Source organism: Heterodontus francisci, unplaced genomic scaffold, assembly GCF_036365525.1.
Source record: "Heterodontus francisci isolate sHetFra1 unplaced genomic scaffold, sHetFra1.hap1 HAP1_SCAFFOLD_638, whole genome shotgun sequence".
Classification (NCBI taxonomy): domain Eukaryota; kingdom Metazoa; phylum Chordata; class Chondrichthyes; order Heterodontiformes; family Heterodontidae; genus Heterodontus; species Heterodontus francisci.
Window position 1 is genome coordinate 36,275 of NW_027140532.1, and position 19,043 is coordinate 55,317.

Here is a 19,043-nt window from a genome sequence, read left to right on the forward strand (position 1 = left end):
TCATGGCTGATCTGATTGTAACCTCAACTCCACATTCCCACCTACCCCCGATAACCTTTCACCCACCCCCCTTGCTTATCAAGAATCTATCTACTTCTGCCGTAAAAATATTCAAAGACTCTGCTTCCGCCGCCTTTTGAGGAAGAGAATTCCAAAGACTCACGACCCTCTGAGAGAAAAAATTTCTCCTCATCTCTGTCTGAAATGGGCGACCCCTTATTTTTAAACAGTGACCCCTAGTTCGAGATTCTCCCACAAGGGGGAAACATCCTTTCCACATCCACCCTGTCAAGACCCCTCAAGATCTTATATGTTTCAATCAAGTCGCCTCTTACTCTTCGAAACTCCAGCGGATACAAGCCTAGCCTGTCCAATCTTTCCTCATAAGACAACCCACCCATTCCAGGTATTAATCTAGTAAACCTTCTCTGCACTGCCTCCAACACATTTACATCCTTCCTTAAATAAGGAGACCAGTACTGTACACAGTACTCCAGATGTGGTCTCACCAATGCCCTGTATAACTGAAGCATAACCTCCCTACTTTTTTATTCAATTCCCCTCGCAATAAATGATAACATTCTATTAGCTTTCCTAATTACTTGCTGTACCTGCATACTAACCTTTTGTGATTCATGCACTAGGACACCCAGATCCCTCTACATCTCAGAGCTCTGCAATCTCTCACCATTTAGATAATATGCTTTTTTATTCTTCCTGTCAAAATGGACGTTTTCCCACATTATGCTCCATTTGCCAGGTCTTTGTCCACTCACTTAACCTATCTCTATCCCTTTGTAACCCCCTTATGTCCTCTTCACAACCTACTTTCCTACCTATCTTTGTGTCATCAGCAGATTTAGCAACCATACCTTCGGTCCCTTCATCCCGGTCAGGGTGGGGAGGAGTGATTTGTGGATCTGCGTTTTAACCAGATTTATTTTTGTTTCAAACGGTCTGACCTTTGGAGCACTCCCTCTGTTTGGGTGAAATGATCGGGGGATGAGGGGGGTTCCTTTGCACAAGCAACGCTGGGAATTGCAGTCGCACTCTTCCTGCTCTGTTGTAGGCCCCACGCCTGCATTTATATAGCACCTGTCCCGGCCACCAGCCATCCCAAAGCGTTTTACAGCCAGTGGCATACTTTGTTTTTTTGAAGTGCTGTAATGTCGGAAACGGGGCTGCCAACTTGTGCACAGCAAGCTCCCACAAACAGCACCGCGATAATGAGCTAGGGAACCTGTTTCTGTCATGATGGTTGAAGGATATATATCAGCCGTGGGACAAACCAGGGAGCACTCCCCCCCCACTTCTCTTTGTCATCGCACCTTGGGATCTCTTGCGTCCACCCGCGAGGGCAGACGGGGGCCCCTTGGTTTAACGTCTTGTCCGAAAGATGGCGCCTGCGACAGCGGGCAGCGGTTCCTCGGTACCGGGATCGTCAGTCCTGGTTCCTCGGTACCAGGATCGTCAGTCCTGGTTTGTTGCCCTCAAGTCCTGGAATGAGATTTGAATGCAGAACCCCGTGACTCAGAGATACGAGACACAGCCTCATCTAATCAGCTAATCGGCGTGTGGAGGGAGGGGGAAGGGGACACTGGTCTGATGACGTTTATCCCCTGTAATCTCGGCCCAGACTACTCAGAGGATTTTACTTGGACTTTGCACCCCCTTGTGACAGGCTCAGAGTTCAGAAACTCTCTCTCTCTCGTTCTGCCTGCCTTCACTCTAACTTGTCCGCCGTGATTTAATCAACAAATTCCTACCTCATCCAGAGACGACACCGCCGGGGTCAAAGTCTGGGGACGGGGCAGCGGTCGGGGGTTGTTGCGGGGGGGGGCACACACAACATCCGAAAGCACCGTCGAGGATCTCTAAAGGCACCAGGGCACGTCCCGTCAGCAGAATCGAGTGGATCAGCGGAGACGAGTCCACATGGAGTATTCGAAAGCCCGGGGCTATGTGTCCTCTTCAGCCTCCTCACTGATCAGGTCAGACTGTCGTCTTTTAACTGCCTTCGAGGGATCAGTCTTTCGGATGAGACGTCAGACCCCGGGGATCCAGTCCGGCCTCCCAGGCCGATGTGAACGATCCCTCGGGGGGAGAGTCCGTCCCGGCGTCCCGGGGGGGGGGGGGGGCGGGGGCACGATATTTTGTCCCTGAACCCGCCGTCACTTTTAACAAAAGAAACACGGTCGGGCCGTTATCCCACCGCTGGTTTGTGGGATCTTGCTGCGCGCTGCGTTTCCTGCCTTGCGACGGCGACGACGACTCAAAGACCGTGAAAGTGCCTCGTCGGCTGCCAGGCGCTTTGGCGTGACCTGAGGTGGTGAAAGGCGCCATGTCAATGCAGCTCTTTTCAGATTTACTGCCTCGAATCCTCTCCCCAGCACAGAAGGAGGCCATTCGGCCCATCGTGTCCGTGCTGGCTCTCCGCAAGAGCAACCCAGCTAGTCCCACTCCCCCCTCCTCCCCCCCTCCGCCCTTTCCCCGTAGCCCTGCAAATCTTTTTCTCTTCAATGCAGATTCAATCGTAACTTTCAGAAGGGAATTGGATGACAAGTTGAAATGAGTAAAAGGGGGGGGGGGGGGGGGAAGCGGGGCAGTGCTGGACGGCTCTTCCAAAGGGCTGGCACAGGCACGGAGCGGGCCGAATGGCCTCCTCCCGTGTGGGCAGATTGCACGACTCTCAGGTGTGCCCTGTTCTGGGCTGACCTCGGCCAAGCTGGCAGGCGATGGGTAAGCGTGCCACGGGAGGGAGCAGGAAATGGCGGCCCATACCCCCACACGGTGGCCTCGCTGTCTCAAGGGGGTGGTCTGAGGGGACGGGGATGGCGGGAAAAGCAGCTCATGGTCTTATTGTACCGTTCCCCCCCCCCCGTCTCTACCTCAGATCAGTTTCTACAGTGAGCTTGGAGCTCACTCGGAGACTCTGGACCTCCACACCGCCCCAGAGACCCTTCCGAATCTGCAAGCACGATCGCTCCTCCCGGAAGGGGGTGACGGCCGGGACCCTGGTGGAGCTGATCAACAAGGTAGGTCCGCGGCAGGGGGTGTTAAAGAGTGGTGGGGGGGGGGGGGGGTGCCCAGGGATGGGCATGGGGAGTGGCATACACGGACACATACGCACACGTACGTTCCAACCTAGACACGCACACATATAAAGACACACACTGACACCCACATACAGTATCAGGCACTTGCTTGCAGTGTTTGCTGTCACTCAGTGAGTGACACTCTTGACTGAGCTTCCACAGCCCTCTGGGTTTAGGATAGGTGTCCCGGACAATATTTATTCCTCAATCAACCTCACCAAAAAAAAACTGCTGTGGTCATTATCACGTTGCTGTTGGTGGGATCTTGCTGTGCGCAAATTGACTGCCGCGCTTCCTCCAACGGTGACTGCACTTCAGAAGTACTTCAGTGGCGGTAAAGCTCTTTGAGACGTCTGCTGGTCTTGGAAGGCGCTATATCAATGCAGTTCTTTCTTTAAAGACAGCCCCTCCGACATCCAGTACTGGACGGGCAGAAATCGCCTCCAATCAAATATTGGGACGACGGAAGCCATTGTTTTCGGCCCCTGCTCATAACTCCCTTCCCCTAGTTACAGACTCCATCCCTCTCCCTGGCAACAATCCCGGATTAAGCCAGTCTGTTCGCGACCTCGGGGTCACATTTGACCCCGGGTTGAGCTTCCGACCTCATATCCGCACCCCCCCCGCCCTCCCCCACCCCAGTCTCAGCTCATCTGCTGCTGAAACCCTCATTCACTCATTAGTACAGTTACACACACACTATCACCCAAACGTGTCAACACGTACCTGCAATAACACACATGTACATTGACACACGCGCAACACCGCACACGCCTGTCAGAGCTGGGTGCGATCTGATTGCTGTTTTTTTTTTCCTTCTTCTCTCTCTCCCACTCCGATGCCCCTCCCGACAGGCTCTCGACGCTCTCCTCGTCACCGGAGCCATCGGACTCGTCCTGGAGGAGGATGGGACTGCCGTGGACAGCGAAGAGTTCTTTGAACACCTGGATGACGACACCACGTTCATGGTTCTGCAGAAAGGCCAGCGGTGGTACCCGCCCAAGGTCCGTCAGTTTGGAACCGCTTCTTCCCTTATTTATTGACCTTTTTTTTTTGTCCTCGCGGGATGTGGGCGTCACTGTTGCCCTTGACAACTGAGCGGCTTGCCGGGTCAGAGGGCAGTTAAGAGTCAGCCGCATTGCAGTGGGTCTGCAGTCGCACGTAGGCCAGACCGGGTAAAGAACGGCAGATTTCCTTCCCGAAAGGACATTGGTGAACCGGACGGGTTTTTACGACAATCAATGATAGTTTCACAGCATGCACTCTCAATGTCAGGCGTTTAATCAATTGAAGTGAAACTCCATGGGGTTTGAACCCGTATCACCACAGCTTCTGGATTGATAGTCCAGGGGTGTTACCACTCCCTGGTCTACCAGTGAGCCGAAGATTGACAGCATAGGCAGGGAGTCTGAGACCCCCAAACCAGAGGCCCAAACAAACTGTCTTCATCAGAGCAGAAAAATCCCTCAGTCCAGCTCTTCGGTTGCTCATTCACCGTCCATTTCAGTGACAAACAGCCTCAGCTAACCTCAGTTCCCAGGTTCAGGGTCACGGTCAAGGGTGAAGCAGGATGTCGGCCCACCGAGACTTCCCTTTGGTTCGAGCAGTGACGGGCGCGGAAATGGAAGAGGTTTTGTTTTTTTTCCCATCCGTCTCCGTCCCTGCCAATCGGGAAAGCAGGTCAGGGGCAAGGGGGGAGGTGCAAAAAAAGGTACTGGACAAGTGCCCCCGCAAAGCTCAAAATCAGCCTGTATCATGCAATTACAGCAAATGAGCAGAGGGGCTGCAGCCCTGGGAACAGTGCAGAGGGAGCTTTACTCTGGATCTAACCCCGTTTTTTTTTCTTTTTTCTTTTTTCTGTTTTTTTTTTTGTTTGTTTTTTCACAAGGTGGCCTTTATTCCTCAGGCCCCCTTTATGTACATATTTACAGTTTTAAAATAACTTTATTAAAACCAGATAAATAAACAAAAAAAACTCAAATTAAAATGCCATTCTCGGCGTCGACGATGCACTCCAGTCCCTGCGCTGCCCACCGGTCGCGGAAGGCCTCAAGCGTTCCGGCGGACACCGCATGCTCCTTCTCCAGGGACACCCGGGCGCGAACGTAACCGCGGAAGAGGGGCAGGCAATCGGGGAGGACGGAACCCCCGACGGCCCGCAACCTGGACCTGTGAATTGCCACCTTGGCCAGGCCCAGGAGCAGACCGACGAGGAGATCCTCCTCCCGGCCCAAGCCCCTCCGCACCAGGTGCCCAAAGATCAGGAGCATGGGACTGAAGTGCAGCCAGAATTTGAGGAGCAGCCCCTTCAGATACTCAAAGAGGGGCTGCAACCTCGCACACTCCGTATAAACGTGGAACACGGACTCGTCCAGGCCGCAGAAAGTACAGGCGGCCTGGGAGTCCGTGAACCTACTTAAAAGTCTATTGCACGGGACTGCTCTGTGCAGCACCCTCCACCCCAGGTCCCCGATGTAAAGGGGGAAGACTCCCGCGTAAAGAGACCTCCATCGGGGTTTCCTCTCGCCGCCAGATGGCAACGCGGACCGCCAGGGCATGTCCGGCCGGCTGACGAAGGCGAGGAAGTGGAGAGTGTGCAGGAGCAGCCCGTACAGGAAACCCCTCCGCGCCGATTGGAATGGATCGCCCCGCACTCCCGAGCCCCCTCGCCACCCGCAGTGAGGGGCGTCCCGGGGGTTTCGGCTACTCCTCCGCCCGCCGGACCGTCCCCGGAGTCGGCCGCCCGGACAGCCGAGGCGCTCTCCTCCGCCGGCGGGGGAGCGCCCTGACTGGAGGCGACCATGTTCCAGACTCGGAATAGATCCCGGTAAAAGACAGGCAACTCCCTCAGAGAGGCGCGGCTAACGGACTCCACCGGGAGCTGCGTGTCGTCTTGAAGGCAATGACACTGGCAGAAAAAATACGTCGCCAGCGCACACCATCTGGGAGGACGCTCGACGTACAAGTATCTCTGCAGGGTCCGAAGGCGGAGAGTCGCAGCCTGGGTGCGGAAGCACACCAGCGACTGACCGCCCTCCTCGATCGGGAGACTCAGGACTGCGGCAGAGACCCAGTGTTTCCTCTTGCCCCAGAGGAAATCGACGAGTTTCTTCTGGATCTTGGTGGCAAATACAGGGGGCGGGGCCAAAGTGACCAACCGGTACCACAACATGGAGGCCACCAGTTGGTTTATGACCAACGCTCGGCCCCTGTAGGAAAGCACTCGGAGCAGTCCTGTCCAGCGCCCCAGCCGAGCGGTGACTTTCACCTCCAACTCCTGCCAGTTTGCCGGCCAGGCTTCCTCAGCGGGGCTAAGGTGGACTCCCAGATAGAGGAGGTGCGTGGTGCTCCACGCAAAAGGTGTCATCTCCTCCGGCAGGGAGTCCACCCGCCACTGACCAACCAGGAGTCCAGAACATTTCTCCCAATTGATCCTCGCGGAGGACGCGGCAGAAAAGGTCTGCTGGCAGTCGCACATCCTCCGCAAGTCAACGGGATCTGTGATTGCGAGGAGCACGTCGTCGGCGTAAGCCGAGAGGACGACCCGCATGGCCGGCTCGCGCAGAGCCAATCCCGTCAACCTCCTGCGAAGCAGGCACAGGAAGGGCTCCACACAGATGGTATACAATTGGCCGGACATGGGGCACCCCTGACGCACTCCTCTCCCAAATCGAAGGGGCGCCGTCAAGGACCCGTTAACTTTGACTAGACACTCTGCGGCGGCGTATAAAAGTCGGACCCGGGCCACAAAATGCGGCCCGAGTCCGAAAGCGCGCAGAGTCCCGAAAAGGTAATCGTGATCCACCCTGTCGAACGCCTTCTCCTGATCGAGGGAGAGAAAGGTGACCGACTGACCAGTCCTCTGGGAAAGATGGATCAGGTCCCGGACCAGGTGGATGTTGTCCTGGATGGACCGGCCCGGGACCGTGTAGGATTGGTCGGGGTGGATCATGTGGGCCAGCACGGAGCCCAGGCGGGGAGACATAGCCCGGGCAAAGATCTTATAATCTGTGCTGAGGAGGGAGACCGGACCAGTTTTTAAGCAGGCGGAGATCGCCCCTCTTCGGCAGCAGGACGACGACCGCCCTGCGCCACGAGAGGGGCATCTCCCCGGTCGCCAGGCTTTCCCCCAGGACCCGCGCGTTATCGTCTCCCAGGACGTCCCATAATGCCCTGAGGAACTCCACGGTCAACCCATCCAGCCCTGGGGATTTGTCCCTTGAGAGCTGGTGGAGGGCGCCGGTCAGCTCCGCCAACGTGAGCGGAGCCTCCAATCCTTCGGCGCCCTCCGGGGAGACCTGCGTCAGGTCCTCCCACAAAACTCTGCGCGCATCCTCGCTGGACGGATCCGGAGAGAACAACGCACTGTAATAAGTACGGACCAGGAGGCCCATTCCCTCCGGATCCGTGATGGAGGATCCGTCGTCGGCCAGCAGCTCAACGAGCTGCTTACGGACCCCCCGCCATTTTTCCAGCGAGTAGAAGAAGGGTGAGGCGCGGTCCAAATCTTCCAGGATCTGGATCCGCGACCTCACGTGCGCGCCTCGGGACCCTATGAGCTGCAGGTCCCTCAGCGCGCCCTTCTTCTCTTTGTACGCCTGCCACAGGGCCGGGTCAGCGACGGCATGACCGAGGCGGGACTCCAAGTCGAGCACCTCTCTCTCAAGGCGCCCGATCTCGGCTTCCCACCTCTTGGTCGACCCCTTCGCGTACTCCTGACAGAAGACGCGGATGTGAGTCTTGCCCACATCCCACCATAGCCTCAAGGAGGGGAAGCCCCCCCGCTTCCTTCTCCAGTCGGCCCAGAATCGACAGAACGAGTCCCGAAATCGCTCGTCCTCAGCAGCCGGTTGTTAAAGTGCCAGTACGCGGACCCCGCCCGCGTGCGGAGCGGAGTGAACTTCGCCCACACCAGGCGGTGGTCCGAGCACAGCACCAGCCGCATGGAGGCCGCCGAGACGCGGGAGACTTACACCTGCGAAATGTAGAGGCGGTCGATTCGCGACCCCCCTCCTCCAGACCTCCACGTGAAGGCACTGGAGTCGGGATGGAGATTCCGCCAGACGTCCACCAAGTTAAGGGAGCTGATCAGTCCCCTCAACTTCTCCACTGACGCTTGGCCGTGCTGGGGACCAGAGCGATCCCCCACCTCGAGGGTGCAGTTAAAATCCCCCCCGAGGATGATGCACTCGCCGCTATCGATGGAGCTCAAGAGAGCGGACACTTCTTCAAAGAAGCGCGCTTGCAACGCGCCGGGCCTGGGCGCGTACACGTTCACAAAGTGGAGCGGCACGCTACCCAGGCGAACGGCGAGGTGGAGCAAGCGGCCCGGCACTAGCTCCTTGACCCCCAAGATCTCCGGCTGAAAAGTCGGGGCCAACAAGATAGCCACCCCACTAGAAATAGGGGTGAGGTGACTCATGTAGACCCCACCCTGCCACTCCAGGAGCCAGGTGGCTTTGTCTCCCGGAACGGTGTGGGTTTCCTGCAGAAAGCTCACTGCGTATCTCCCTTCCCTAAGGACTGAGAGATTGTGAAATCTGCGGTGAGACAACCTCGGCCATTGCCTTTACACAGGCCTCTATAGACATATTGGGGTGGGGATAGCTCTTTACCCCATGGCTTGAAGTAATTAATTTAAAAAGTGACGGGGTCTCACGGGTGGCCACAGAGGCTACAGCCGCATAGGTATGAGAAGGCCCCGCCACTGGTGATGATGGGCTTGCCATGGCTCAAGAGCCAAACCCACCCCCAATTTGCAGGTAAGCAAACAAACAAACAAAGAAACCAACTAGTAGGTTTGGGGAGAGGCTGAGGGTATACAAGAAATGGGAAAGACAGGCTGCTAGCGATGACTTTGCTTTTTTTCCTCTTAAAGGGTGGTACTCAGAGCACTGTAACACTTCTGGTCTTCCGGTCTTCTGGTTGTGGGAGGGGTCTTCACCTGGGTCAGCCGAAAGCTGCCCAGGCTCTAGTTCGATCCTTATGTCTCTATTAGCCAGGCAGCTTCAGCTGACTCAGGCTGGGCAATTGGGGTGGGGAGGGAGCTTCCCTGCAACTTTAGTGCAACTGCACAGCTCCCTACAGAATTGTACAGCCCCCACCCCTTGTTCTTCTGGCCTCTTTCACCTCCCACAACAGTCCAAATGAAATGAAAGTTTGGTGCTCGACACCCACCTCGAAATACAGCCTTTTTCAAAGTCTTTCCTCCTCTGCAGCAAAAGTTGTTGAAAGGTTTTTTGCAGTTCCCTCCTCAGCTCTCCCTCTCCAGCAGCACCTCCAGCAACCGACTGCAGCACTGTCAGCTGCACCTCTTTGAGGCACTCAGTATTCCCAATCAGAGAGGAGCCAATCCCCGTGCTATACCTGTCCTGGGAGTGTTTGATGTGGACAGTGTAGAGGGAGCTTTACTCTGTATCTAACCCCCCGTCTTTTTTTTGTTTTTTTTTCTGTACCTGTCCTGGGAGTGTTTGATGGAGACAGTGTAGAGGGAGCTTTATTCTGCATCTAACTCCATTCTGTACCTGTCCTGGGAGTGTTTGATGGGGACAGTGTAGAGGGAGCTTTACTCTGTATCTAACCCATAATCGGGTGCTGACTTTGTATTACAGAGGGGAATGGTTTCGTACTCACTGACCCAGAAACCTAAGAACACAAAAGACATCGCCCGAATCACCTTCGACATCTACAAGCTCAACCCAAAGGACCTTTTTGGCTCCCTCAACATCCGGGCCACCTTCTACGGCCTGTACTCCATGACCTTTGACATCAAGTGTCTTGGTCCAAAGAAGGTCATCAGGTAAAATGGCGGGATGGAAGCCAAGTCACTCTCTGTGTGGGCGGGAGAAGGGAGGGCGGAGGCCTGCAGAGAATGACCCATCCATCAGTGTCCCAAAGCCCTACATGTGCAGCCAGGTTCGTTCAGTCACATAGGGTCATACGAAATAGGAGCGGGAGTAGGCCATTCGGCCCCTCGAGCCTGTTCCCTCATTCAATAAGATCATGGCTGATATGATTGTGGCCTCAACTGTACTTTCCTTCCTGCCCCCCATAACCCTTTACTCCCCTATAGATCAAAAATCTGTCTAGCTCAGCCTTGAATCTATTCAATGACCCAGCCTCCACTGATCGCTGGGGAAGAGAATTCCAATGGTTAATGACCCTCTGAGAGAAGAAATTCCTCCTCATCTCCGTCTGAAATGGGTGACCCCTTATTCTGAAACTGTGACCCCTAGTTCGAGATTCCCTCACGAGGGGAAACGTCCTCTCAGCATCTACCCAGTCAAGCCCCCTCAGAATCTTATACATTTCGATAAGATCAACCCCTCATTCTTCTAAACTCCAATGAATACAGGCTCAATTTGCTCAACCCTTCCTCATAAGACAACCCTTTCATCCCAGGAATCGGCCTAGTCAACCTTCTCTGAACTGCTTCCAATGCAAGTACGTCCCTCCTTAAATAAGGAGAGCAAATTTGTACGCAGTCCTCTCGGTGTGGTCTCACCAACACCCTGTACAGTTGTAGCAAGACTTCCCTACTTTTATACTTCAACCCCCTTACAATAAAGGCCAGCTTCCATTTGTCTTCCTAATTACTTGCTGTACCTGTATGCCTGATTGTATTATGATTTTCTGAATGTCCTGCCACTACCTGTTCAATAATGTATTCTAATATTTTCCCAACAACAGATGTTAGGCTAACTGGCCTATGGTTTCCTGTGTTCTGTTTCCTTTCTTGAGTAGAGGTGTTACATTTAAAGTTTTCTAATCTTCTGGGACCTTTCCAGAATCTAGGGAATCTTGGAACATTAAAACCAATGCATCCACTTCTTTTAAGACCTGAGGATGTAGGCCATCTGGTCCAGGGGACTTGTCAGTATTTAGTCCCATTAGTTTTTTTTCCTCTTTAGCACTGAAACAGGCCCTTCAGCCCATCGAGTCCGTGCCAACCAACAATCACCCATTTATACTAATCCTACATTTAATCCCATATTCCCTACCACATCCCCACCATTCTCCTACCACCTACCTACACTAGGGGCAATTTACAATGGCCAATTTACCTATCAACCTGCAAGTCTTTGGCTGCGGGAGGAAACCGGAGCACCCGGCAGAAACCCACACGGTCACAGGGAGAACTTGCAAACTCCGTACAGGCAGTACCCAGAACTGAACCCGGGTCGCTGGAGCTGTGAGGCTGCAGTGCTAACCACTACGCCGCCCACTGTTTTGCTTGTACTGTTTCTCCAGTGATAATGATTGTTTTAAGTTCCTTCCTCCCTTTGGTCTCTTGGTTTCCTACTAGTCTTGGGATGCTTTGTGTGTCTTCTGCTGTGAAGATGGATACAAAATACGTGTCACCATCACTCTGTAAGCACGCCGATGTACACAGCAAGATCCCACAAGCGACAGTGAGGTGAAATGGCAACTCAATCTGATTTTTGGTAATGTTGGTTTGCGGGATAAATATTGGGCGCAGGACACCAGGGAGAACTCCCTTGCCCTTCTTTAGATAGTGGCGGTGGGATCTTTTACGTCCAACCTTGGCTTGAACGTCTCATTTCAAAGACGGCACCTCCGGCAGCCCAGCCCTCCCTGCACGTTATTTGTAAGCACAGCGACTAATGAAGGGACTTTACTCACGGGCAGCAGCAGCAGAGGAAAGTGGCTGAGGCCTTTGGTCAGAAAAGGAGCAACGGACACCAACAGGCCTGAGGCCTACAATCATGGGCGGCAACAAAACCGAGCAGGCCCCGAGGACCAAACAAGCAGTGCTCATCGGAACAGCAAAATCCCTCAATCCGGCTGTTCCATCGCTCATTTAGGAATCACTGCTTGTTTCAGTGTCAAACAACCTCAGCCAACTTCAATTCCCAAGTTTAGGCCACAGTCAACCCAGCCCACAGGCTCGCCGAGGCCTCTGTTTGGGTTCAGCAGCGACCAACGCAGAAACAGAAGCTGTTTTCCTTCCATCCTCGTCCCTCCCAGTTGGCGAGATCTGGCAAAGGGCAACAAGAGTTGCAAAAGAAAAGATACCTGACAGAGCCCCACGCAGCTCAAAATCAGCCTGTATCGTGTAGTTACGGTAGATGAGCAGAAAGGCCATTGCCCTGGGAGTGTTTGATGGGGACAGTGTGGAGGGAGCTTTACTCTGTATTTAACCCCGTGCTGCACCTGTCCTTGGATCTAACTCGACCTGTGTTTTTATTGTTGTAGGGAGTTGCTCCGTGTGACCTCTTCACTGTTGTATGGGATTGGCCAGATCCTCGTCACTGCTGCATCCTTTACACGTCGTCTAGTGGAAGGGAACGACAATATCGCAGAGTGTTACGACTGACCCATCTGTTTTTAACACACACACACACAAACACACACACACACACACACACACACACACACAGACACAGGTGCAGAGACACACAGACAGACACAGGCACACAGACGCAGGAACACAGTGACACACACACACACCCATACACGTGCACACACACATATGTACACACATTGAGACACACACATAGACTCGCCTCACGAGTATGCGCACACACAAACACAGTCAGACACACACAAACAGTGGATCACTGTCATTGATCAGACATTTGCCACTATTAAATCCGACCCTCATCTTGAACCTTCCTGTGTGACTCTCCCTTTTTATCCTGGGATTTTAAACAGATCAGCCACCCTTGTCACCAGCTCCAATAAACCAGCATCAGGGGAGGTGCAGAGGGCGGAGAATTATTTCTCATTGATTGCTAACTGCAGCAGACAGCGTGCCTGTCCACTCATTCCCCCCTCCCACTCCCGGGAGGCCCTCGCTTGGCCTCATTGGGAACGCTCGCGGATCAGGGCCCTGGGTGCCCTCACTTCCATTCCCATCCAACTGGAGATCTTCCCTCTGAATAAATTACAAGCTCTTGCTTTCCCATTCCCTTCGAGGTTACGAGCTCGGAATTCCCAGCCAGGGAGTGTCCCGATATACGTGCCCTAAACACCGTGGGGGTCTGCCAGTCTCACCTTCGAGTCAGTGACTCGGGCTCCCCATAATGCCGGGAGGAGACTCCCAGTGCCACCGCCGACTGAGTGCCGCACTGTCGGAGGTGCCGTCTTTCGGGTGGGACGTTGAAACCAAGCCCCCCCCACCGCCCCACACCATCTGCCCTCTCGGGTGGGTGCGAATGATCCCAAAGTCGCTATTTGGATACAAAAGCAGGGGTGAAGTCCTCTCCTGGTACCTGGGGGCCCAACATCTATCCCTCAACTCAACATCACTAAAACAAAAAAAAAACGGATTAACAGCTCATTGTGGGATCTTGCTGTGCGGAACATGGCTGCCACATTGGCCTACGGAGCGACAGTGGCTGTGCTTCAAGGTATTTGTATTGGATGTGCAGTTTGTTGGGATGTCCCTGAGAAATGTGACAAGGTGTTTATATCAATACAAGATTACCTTGGCTTAGCCAATCATGGCCTGTCTCCCTGTGTATATCAATGAAAACCTTTATTGTACAATTTACCCACTCTGATCAGATAATAAAACATTCCCGATGGAACGCGGCCTCAGCTGGGTGATATTTTATAACCAAAACCCTGGAACAAATCCTGCGATATTTCAGCACGTGCCGTGTTAAACTGTCAATGTGGAGAGGGTACCGCCCCTTTAATTCCAGTGCAGATCCTGGGGAGGGGCTGCATTGGAGACTGACCTCCAGTGGCATTGCTCGGGAGTAGTCTGCACCACAGTCATGTTTAGCTGTGAAGATGGAGCTGCGTTTAGCCAGGCCTGCGCCTTTGAGTCCACTGGCCAGGCCCTGTGAGCGGGGACGCGGTCTGAACAAGGTCAGCTAGAGATTAATCACCAGGCCACGTCGGCGTATGTTGGCGGCTGCTGGTAAATCCTCGGCATCCTGCCCTCGGGGAGAGGCCGGGTTTCTATTGGTCAGAAGAAACCGGCAGGAAATGACTGGCTCTCTCTCTCTCATCAGTTGCTGTTGCCTTTGACACGAACGACACTCGATGTGCAGAGTTAAGGCAGGATTTAAATTCCATCTCTTCCTAACGACGTGTTTCAAATCCGACGGCGACAGGTAGAGGGTGCGAAGATGGCGACGCAGGCTCCTGCGGGCCGACTCAGGAGGACGATGCTCGCTGAGCTCCCTCTCCCGACCTTTCCACCACCCCGTCTTACTCCTTAAGTTACATTTCAACTTGGGTTATGTTATCCCCTGAATTACATATCAATCTGGATTTAAGTTGCTCCTTACAATACGTTTAACTTTGGTTGCAATTAATCCTTAAGTTATGTTTCAACTTTGGTTGAAGTTACTCCTTATGTTACGTTTCGACTTGGGTTTGTGGCACTTTTAGATATTTCAGTTTGGGATTAAGTTACGCAAGAGCAGGGAGTTCTTGGCCTCCCGAGGCCAATATTTATACTGCAATCAGCATCACTAAAATAGATGATCTGGCCATTTATCACATCGTGTGGGATCTTGCTGTGTGCAAATTGGTTTACATGTTTCGTACATTGTGACAGCACGTACACTTCAATGGTACTTCACTGGCTCTGAGAGTCTTTGGAATGTCGTCAAGTGGTGTAAGATGCAGTGTAAATGGAAGACTGACTTTTCTTTCTTCTCTGCGCCATGTGTAAGGTGAACCCTGTCCTCATACAGAGAGTGTTACGAAAGTGCCTTCATGTTTTGTTAAATGTATTTTTTGAGGAAAACAAGCCTTTCCAGGAAACCACCTGACTTCCAGCTCAATAAACAACAGAGAGCTTTGGACACCTGGAGAAGTTGTTTACAAAGAAGTGGCAGGTCAAGATTGATGGAGGGCAAAAGGTTGGCCTCCTGTTGTCGGTTTCACTTTGGAATTGTTTTGAGTTGGGGTTGAACGGTCTAAAAAGGGAGAGAGCTTCCAAGGAGAGAAGAGAACATCCAAGGAATTCCCAGCTCAGCTTTCCAGCACCTCTCTAAAAGACCCTGAGAAGTCCACTGTGTCAACTCACCTCATCTCATGTCTTTGAAGAAAATTCTGCTAAATTAATTCTCAACGCCGCCTGAAAGGAACCGTTCTAAAAGATCCCAGTGATCCGTCTACGTGTACTCGGAGGCCAGTTTTGGAACTAGAATAAACAGTGCACTCCTCCTGCCTCAGTTGTAACAACAGCATGTCACGTTTACCCAAATCTCAGTGAGTTCAGGCATGGCCGTAGCTTATGGGCCCCCCACGTATGGAGGGGAACTGCTGGAGTTTCTTCAGCACCGAGCCTAAGCAAGCAGGGCACCACAGACCCTCGAAGATCATGAGACCAACTGTGGCAATACCTATTTCCACTTCCGCAACATCTCCTGTCTCCGCCCCTGTCTCAGCTCATCCACGCCTTCATTACCTCTAGACTTGATGATTCCAACGCACTCCTGTCCGGCTTCCCACATTCAACCCTCTGTAGACTTGAGCTCATCCGAAACTCCACTGCCCCCTGTCCTAACTCGCAACAAATCACACATCGCCCCCCCGTGCTCGCTGACCGACACTGGCTCCCGGTCAAGCAATGCCTCGATTTTAAAATTCTCGCCCTCATGTTCAAATCCCTCCGTGGCCTCACCCTCTCCCTATCTCTGTAACCTCCTCCGGCCCCCGCAACCCTCCGAGATCTCCGCTCCCCTCTAATTCCGGCCTCTCGAGCATCCCCCGATTTTAATCGCTCCACCATTGGCGGCCGTGCCTTCAGCTGCCTGGGCCCCGAGCTCTCGAATTGCCTCCCTGAACCTCTCCGCCTCTCTCTCCTCCTTTAAGATGCTCCTTAAAACCTCCCTCATTGACCGAGTTTTTGGCTGCCTGTCTTAAAAGCTTTTTATGTGGCTCGGGGTCAAATTTGATCAATAGCGCTCCTGTTCATCACCTTGGGATGCTTTGCTGCATTAAAGGCACAATATAAATGCAATTTGTTGTTGTTGTCATAGTTGAGATCGATTGTTGGAGGACGGGGGAGAGGGAAAGTGATGGGGGGTGGGGGGGAGGGCAATTACGGGTTCCCCCAGAGACTTAGAGGCCTGGGTATTCCACCCCTTGGCACCTGTCAGCACAAACCTGGTGCTCACTCTCTGCAGCTGCCCGCCCCAGAACTTCATTCAACAGGCCTTAACTCCTCCAATTTGGTGTCAGCCGTGGCTCACTGGGTCCCACACTCGTCACTGAGTCCGAAGGTCAAGAGTTTGAGTCCCCCACTCCAGAACCTTGAGCCCCATAATCCAGGACCACGAACCCCGGTGCCAGTACTGAGGGAGTGCCGCATTGTCGGAGGGTTAGTACTGAGGGAGTGCTGCACTGTCGGAGGGTCAGTACTGAGGGAGTGCCACACTGTCAGAGGGTCAGTACTGAGAGAGTGCCACACTGTCGGAGGGTCAGTACTGAGGGAGTGCTGTACTGTTGGAGGGTCAGTACTGAGGGAGTGCCACACTGTCAGAGGGTCAGTCCTGAGGGAGTGCCACACTGTCGGAGGGTCACTACTGAGGGAGTGCCACACTGTCGGAGGGTCAGTACTGAGAGAGTGCCACACTGTCGGAGGGTCAGTACTGAGGGAGTGCTGCACTGTCGGAGGGACAGTACTGAGGGAGTGCCGCACTGTCGGAGGGTCAGTACTGAGAGAGTGCCACACTGTCGGAGGGTCAGTACTGAAGGAGTGCCGCATTGTCGGAGGGTCAGTACTGAGGGAGTGCTGCACTGTTGGAGGGTCAGTACTGAGGGAGTGCTGCACTGTTGGAGGGTCCGTACTAAGGGAGTGCTGCACTGTCGGAGGGTCAGTACTGAGGGAGTGCTGCACTGTTGGAGGGTCCGTACTGAGGGAGTGCCGCACTGTCGGAGGGTCAGTACTGAGGGAGTGCTGCACTGTCGGAGGTTCAGTACTGAGGAAGTGCTGCACCGTCGGAGGGTCAGTACTGAAGGAGTGCCACATTGTCGGAGGGTCAATACTGAGGGAGTGCTGCACTGTTGGAGGGTCAGTACTGAGGGAGTGCTGCACTGTTGGAGGGTCCGTACTGAGGGAGTGCTGCACTGTTGGAGGGTCCGTACTGAGGGAGTGCCGCACTGTTGGAGGGTCAGTACTGAGGGAGTGCTGCACTGTCGGAGGTTCAGTACTGAGGAAGTGCTGCACTGTCGGAGGGTCAGTACTGAAGGAGCGCTGCACTGTCGGAGTGTCAGTACTGAGGGAGTGCTGCACTGTTGGAGGGTCAGTACTGAGGGAGCGCTGCACTGTCGGTGGGTCAGTACTGAGGGAGTGCTGCACTGTCAGAGGATCAGTACTGAGGGAGTGCTGCACTGTCAGAGGGTCGGTACAGAGGGAGTGCTGCACTGTCGGAGGGTCAGTACTGAGGGAGTGCTGCACTGTTGGAGGGTCCGTACTGAGGGAGTGCTGCACTGTCGGAGGGTCAGCACTGAAGGAGTGCCGCATTGTTGGAGGGTCAGTACTGAGGGAGTGCTGCACTGTGGGAGGGTCAGTACTGAGGGAGTGCTGCACTGTCGGAGGGTCAGTACTGAGGGAGTGCTGCACTGTCGGAGGGTCAGTACTGAGGGAGTGCTGCACTTTCGGAGGGTCCGTACTGAGGGAGTGCTGCACTGTCGGAGGGTCAGTACTGAGGGAGTGCCACACTGTGGAAGGGTCAGTACTGAGAGAGTGCCACACTGTCGGAGGGTCAGTACTGAGAGAGTGCCGCATTGTCGGAGGGTCAGTACTGAGGGAGTGCTGCATTGTCGGAGGGTCAGTACTGAGGGAGTGCTGCACTGTTGGAGGGTCCGTACTGAGGGAGTGCCGCACTGTTGGAGGGTCAGTACTGAGGGAGTGCTGCACTGTCGGAGGGTCAGTACTGAAGGAGCGCTGCACTGTCAGAGGATCAGTACTGAGGGAGTGCTGCACTATCAGAGGGTCGGTACAGAGGGATTGCTGCACTGTCAGAGGGTCAGTACTGAGGGAGTGCTGCACTGTCAGAGGGTCGGTACAGAGGGAGTGCTGCACTGTCGGAGGGTCAGTACTGAGGGAGCCCTGCACTGTGGGAGGGTCAGTACTGAGGGAGTGCTGCACTGTCGGAGGGTCAGTACTGAGGGAGTGCTGCACTGTCGGAAGGTCAGTACTGAGGGAGTGCTGCACTGTCGGAAGGTCAGTACTGAGGGAGTGCCGCACTGTGGGAGGGTCAGTACTGAGGGAGTGCTGCACTGTTGGAGGGTCAGTACTGAGGGAGTGCTGCACTGTCGGAGGGTCAGTACTGAGGGAGCCCTGCACTGTGGGAGGGTCAGTACTGAGGGAGTGCTGCACTGTCGGAGGGTCAGTACTGAGGGAGTGCTGCACTGTCGGAGGGTCCGTACTGAGGGAGCGCTGCACTATCGAAGGGCCTGTACTGAGGGAGCGCTGCACTGTCGGAGGGTCAGTACTGAGGGAGTGCCGCACTGTCAGTGGTGCTGTCTTTAGATGACAATTTAAACTGTGGGCCCGCTCTGCTCTCTCAGGTGGACTTAAACAATGCCACGGCTGTTACTGTAAGAAGGTGCGGGGGGGGGGGGGGAAGAAGTGGGGGAGTCTAACCCCGGGGTCCTGGGGCCGATATGTATCCTGCAATCAACATCAATTTTAAAAAAAATGGACCGGCTCATTCCTCACATTGCTGTTCATGGGATCTTGCTGTGCGCGAATTGCCTGCCGTGTTTCCTGCATTCAGACACTGACCACACTTCATTGGGTCCTTGGCGCCACCAAAATGCAAGGGCTTCTTGTGAAGGTCAAACCCGCACATCACAGATCCCTCGGCTTTTGTCGAGCGTGACGTATTCAGGAATTTCTTGAAGGGATCGGGTAAGTTTAAAGGCTGAGAGTTGGTCTTCCTTTCCCACCCCCCCCCCCCCCCCCCCCCAACACCCTCCACCCTCAGCTTGCCCCACCTCCTCACCTCTTAG

General features: G+C 54.2%; 1 protein-coding gene across 1 annotated transcript; it reads left to right on the forward strand.

The window, feature by feature from the left end:
• Positions 1-1,656: 1,656 nt before the first annotated feature.
• LOC137360074 (lipid transferase CIDEB-like) lies at positions 1,657-13,648 on the forward strand. Its single transcript, XM_068025667.1, has 5 exons — positions 1,657-1,991; positions 2,894-3,035; positions 3,950-4,099; positions 9,707-9,894; positions 12,312-13,648. Exons 1-5 carry the CDS (start codon positions 1,936-1,938, stop codon positions 12,430-12,432), a joined length of 657 nt encoding a protein of 218 aa, XP_067881768.1. The 5' UTR covers positions 1,657-1,935; the 3' UTR covers positions 12,433-13,648.
• Positions 13,649-19,043: the final 5,395 nt, after the last annotated feature.

What these genes read in the sequence shown, in the direction of transcription:
- LOC137360074 (XM_068025667.1), top strand. Translation starts at nt 1,936, where the DNA reads ATGGAGTATTCGAAAGCCCGGGGCTATGTGTCCTCTTCAGCCTCCTCA. An exon ending in TCAGCCTCCTCACTGATCAG is followed by an intron (nt 1,992 to 2,893) that starts GTCAGACTGTCG and finishes TCTCTACCTCAG; the next exon opens with ATCAGTTTCTACAGTGAGCT. An exon ending in AGCGGTGGTACCCGCCCAAG is followed by an intron (nt 4,100 to 9,706) that starts GTCCGTCAGTTT and finishes TTTGTATTACAG; the next exon opens with AGGGGAATGGTTTCGTACTC.